A 4552-nucleotide genomic window follows, 5' to 3' on the forward strand; every position below is an offset into this window, starting at 1 on the left:
AAGGCTTTATAAAGAAATTTGATTTGATTAATCAAAATTACGGATTGCCTCTTATCCACTTCTCGTCCCCTTATGCCATAGTTTGTAGATCTCAATTGTCAGTAGAAACCACATTTGTTTAAGCAAGTCAGCCAAATCAACTATGTTTTTTTAAAAGGCAGTAAACGAGGCTGCGTTAACTGTTTCGGTGCCAGTTAAGGCTCCGCTGATAGCCAGGTGTAGCAGTGGTAAGGTGTTGGGACTCTGCTATTGGGACAGCTTTATGTAGGCCCTAACAGCTTGTGGGCACCGTTTGTCACCATTATAGTGCAAAGAATGTATTGTTTAGTGTTGTCTAGTGGCTTTGCTGGCATGCATCCCACTTTTTTTCCCCCCAAGATTTACATGCTAAAATCGCCACTGCACTGCGCTATGGGCTACCAACTCAGTTCCAATTGCATCTGAAACTTGATATAGAGACATTGACTTAAAGCTTAATATGAATTTACTCTTTTATGTTATTTCTCAGTTATAGTGGCTGACACGGTGGTCAAATCTGGGGTGGTTCCATATCTATATCTTTTGAGGGTACATACTGTACCTCTGCAAAATTTGGTGCTTATGTCACAAAGTCCACTTTTGAGCCAACATTTTCATCACTAGTATACAAAAAAAAAATCATTCCTCCATATTAAAACTGAAATCATGGTAAATTATGGGGGGGTTTGTCAGTAAATAGTTACGCTTTTAGGGTTAAGTGATATATATAGTATATTTTAATTTACTACTGTTTGTTTGAGTGATTATGCCTTGAACCTCTCTCTATAGATGAGAGAGGGGAATGACAGGAAGAAACACAGAGGATGGTTCCCATAAAATTTTAGTTCAGTGCCCTTGCTTTGCTTGGACGTTTATATCAGGGCAGAAGAGCGATCAGCCCAAAAAAGGCTCTTCTGTTCTACTGTCTGCTTCACTAGGGAAGTTGGAAGGATTGGAGAGCAGAAATAGAAGCACACACACCACAATGAGATGAGGGGAAGACAGAAGAAGAGTACCAAATCTACCAACTGTCTCGTATTCATTATATTCCTAGTGCTGTCCAATTGCCAAAAGACAGATACACAGAGTAAGAATGATCATCATGAAAATAATTGAGCGAGAGACAAAGAGTCAGTTGAGCTTTTAATATAGCTGCTTCTCTCTCCATGTTGATAAATAATGCAAAGCAGTCAGCAAATTCGGATTTAACGGATGATATTGACCTTTTTGGAGCGGAGGGGAGTGGTATAGACAGAGGGAGAGGGAGGAAGACAGAGCAAGATGGGGGAGGATGTGGTGGTCTGGTGGACATTGCTATGCAGGAGAGAGAACAGGAGTGGTCAATACTTTTGGGATTGAGCAAAGAATCTTTGTCAGGCGGACAGAAGCAATCAATCAGAATTTTAAAACTGTAAACCATCCATCTATTATTCAGGTCTCTGACCACATCAGAACCTGAGAAACAACAGGGGAAAAAACAGGGGAAACTACTCTCTCTCTCTCTCTCTCTCTCTCTGATGCTGTATAGGTTAAGATAGGAGGACATTTATCGTTAGGGACTGCAGTCTCATTTCTAATGTCACATCAGATTGTTTGTGCCCTTTAACAGGCTGTTTGTCAGTGCCGATGGTTTACCACTAGTCCAACACAATTCATAACATTCATTGACCCTATAAAAATATAGGCTTTGCATTGCCTTGCCCAGTTGGATGTGAAATTGTTTATCTAAAAGTCACTCATGTAGCCAGTTGAACAGTAGCTCAGCAAAAAGCGTGAAGTATAAAAAAAATCTTTAATTTCATCCAAAAAAATTTATAGGAAAACCACAGATGAAGGTTTAGTTACAATAATCTTTGGGAAAACTTTTAGCGATAGTGGTCTCAACCTAATGTAGCACATGCATATAGCGCCATTCTGTGGATCTGTCTGGTAAAATTAAAAACCATAACAATGTTATTAGGTTAGAATTCCCAATAAACCTAATCAAAATGTAGGCTTAGCTAACCTATTCTGGTTTTGTTGAGCAACATACACCAGATCACATTTCAAGTAGCTGTGACATAGACCTTGCAGCATCAAGAGAAAACAAAATTCAAAAATAAATGGAATTACCCACATCAACACTTAATAATGTAAAATAGTATGAGTGTGAGTTAGCAAGACAATAACTTCAGGTATGCCTCTGTAATTTAAGAGCTATTTATTATAAATGATCATATCCACTGAGTGTACAAAACATTCAAAGCTCTTTCCATGATAGACTGACCAGGTGAATCCAGGTGAAAGATATGATTCCTTATTGATGTCACTTGTTAAATCCACTTCAGTGTAGATGAAGGGGAGGAGAGAGGTTAAAGAAAGATTTTTAGGCCTTGAGACATGGATTGTGTATGTGTGCCATTTAGTGGGCAAGACAAAATATTTAAGTGCCTTTAAACGGTATATGGTAGTAGGTGCCAGGCACACAGGTTTGAGTGTGTCAAGAACTGCAACGCTGCTGGGTATTTCACGCTCAACAGTTTCCCGTGTTTATCAAAAATGGTCCACCACCCAAAGGACATCCAGCCAACTTGACACAACTGTGGGAAGCATTGTGTCAACATGAGCCAGCATCCCTGTGGAACGCTTGACACCTTACAGAGTCCATGCCTCGACAAATTAAGGCTGGCCTTAATTTGAGGGCAAAGGGGGGTGCAACTCAATATTAGGAAGGTGTTCCTAATGTTATGTACACTCAGTGTATAGCGCTTTTCAAGGATCCAAAGTCGGTTTACAATCGTGAATTAAATAAAAAAAAACAGGAGTCAAAACAAAACAACATCAGACTAAACAACAATATGAACAAAAAGAGGTGTGGGCTCAAAGAAGGGAAAGAGTGTGATGTATCAGTGTATGGGGAAGGTAGGGTTGGGATTTGGATACGAACCCGGTTTAGAGTAAGGGGCGGTATTGGAGTTAGGATACGAACCTGGTTTAGGGTAAGGGGCGGTATTGGAGTTAGGATACGAACCTGGTTTAGAGTAAGGGGCGGTATTGGAGTTAGGATACGAACCTGGTTTAGAGTAAGGGGCGGTATTGGAGTTAGGATACGAACCTGGTTTAGGGTAAGGGGCGGTATTGGAGTTAGGATACGAACCTGGTTTAGGGTAAGGGGCGGTATTGGAGTTAGGATACGAACCTGGTTTAGGGTAAGGGGCGGTATTGGAGTTAGGATACGAACCTGGTTTAGGGTAAGGGGCGGTATTGGAGTTAGGATACGAACCTGGTTTAGGGTAAGGGGTGGTATTGGAGTTAGGATACGAACCTGGTTTAGGGTAAGGGGCGGTATTGGAGTTAGGATACGAACCTGGTTTAGGGTAAGGGGCGGTATTGGAGTTAGGATACGAACCTGGTTTAGGGTAAGGGGCGGTATTGGAGTTAGGATACGAACCTGGTTTAGGGTAAGGGGCGTTATTGGAGTTAGGATACGAACCCGGTTTAGAGTAAGGGGCGGTATTGGAGTTAGGATACGAACCTGGTTTAGGGTAAGGGGCGGTATTGGAGTTAGGATACGAACCTGGTTTAGGGTAAGGGGCGGTATTGGAGTTAGGATACGAACCTGGTTTAGGGTAAGGGGTAGGGTAAGGGTTTGGGTTAGGGTTAGGTGGTGCTCAGTATGGTGCAGAGAGGAGAGTCTTTGTAGTGTATTGCTTTGCTTCTATGTGTGTGTTTGTGTGAGGGTGGGGGGGCTGGGGACTCAGGGTCACGGATGGCTGGAGGAAGGGAGTTCCAGAGCCTTGGAGCAACCTTGGAGAAGGCCCTGTCGCCGAAGGTCTGAAGCTTCATACTGGGGATGACAAGGTGACCGGCTGTAATGAAACGGAGTGTGCGTGTGGGTTGGTAGGGGAGAAGAAGGTTAGAGGTAAGTGGGGGGGGCAAGGTAGTGAAGGGCTTTGCAGGTCAGAAGGAGGATCTTCTAATCAATACGTTAGGAAACAGGGAGCCAGTGGAGTTCACAGAGGATAGGGTTGATGTGCTGCTAGGACTTATTGGGGGTGAGGAGTTGGGCTGCAGAGTTTTGAACTATTTGGAGCTTATAGAGGGAGCTTGAGTTGATGCCGGAGAGTAGTGAGTTGCAGTAGTCAGTAGCGACCGTGGATTTGGTGCCTAGGTGTTCACTTTTTATCACTGTTGAGCTTGAGGAAGTTTTGTTGCAGTCTTCTTTTTATTGCAGAAAGGCAAGATTCCATGTGGGTCAGAGGTGGTTTGAGGGGGGATTAGTGCATCTGGGTGTCATCGGCTTCCCTTTTTCCACATTTTGTTACGTTACAGCCTTATTCTAAAATGGATTAAATAAAAATAAAAATCCTCATCAATCTAAACACAATACCCCATAATGACAAAGCGAAAACAGTTTTTTTTTAAAAATTTTAGCAAATTTATTAAAAAATAAAAAACAGAAACCCCTTATTTACATAAGTATTCAGACCCTTTGCTATGAGATAATAAAAAAGATATATATATTATGGAATAAGGCTGTAATGTAACAAAATTT

General features: G+C 41.9%; 1 protein-coding gene across 1 annotated transcript; it reads right to left on the reverse strand.

Annotated features, from left to right (window-relative positions):
- Positions 1 to 2895: 2895 nt before the first annotated feature.
- LOC115151342 (tetra-peptide repeat homeobox protein 1-like) lies at positions 2896 to 3843 on the reverse strand. Its single transcript, XM_029695259.1, has 2 exons — positions 3765 to 3843; positions 2896 to 3667 (listed from the first exon to the last, which is right to left on the reverse strand). The coding sequence occupies exons 1-2, from the start codon at positions 3841 to 3843 to the stop codon at positions 2904 to 2906; spliced, it is 843 nt and encodes a 280-aa protein (XP_029551119.1). The 3' UTR covers positions 2896 to 2903.
- Positions 3844 to 4552: the final 709 nt, after the last annotated feature.

This window comes from Salmo trutta, chromosome 17 (assembly GCF_901001165.1).
Source record: "Salmo trutta chromosome 17, fSalTru1.1, whole genome shotgun sequence".
NCBI classification, from domain to species: domain Eukaryota; kingdom Metazoa; phylum Chordata; class Actinopteri; order Salmoniformes; family Salmonidae; genus Salmo; species Salmo trutta.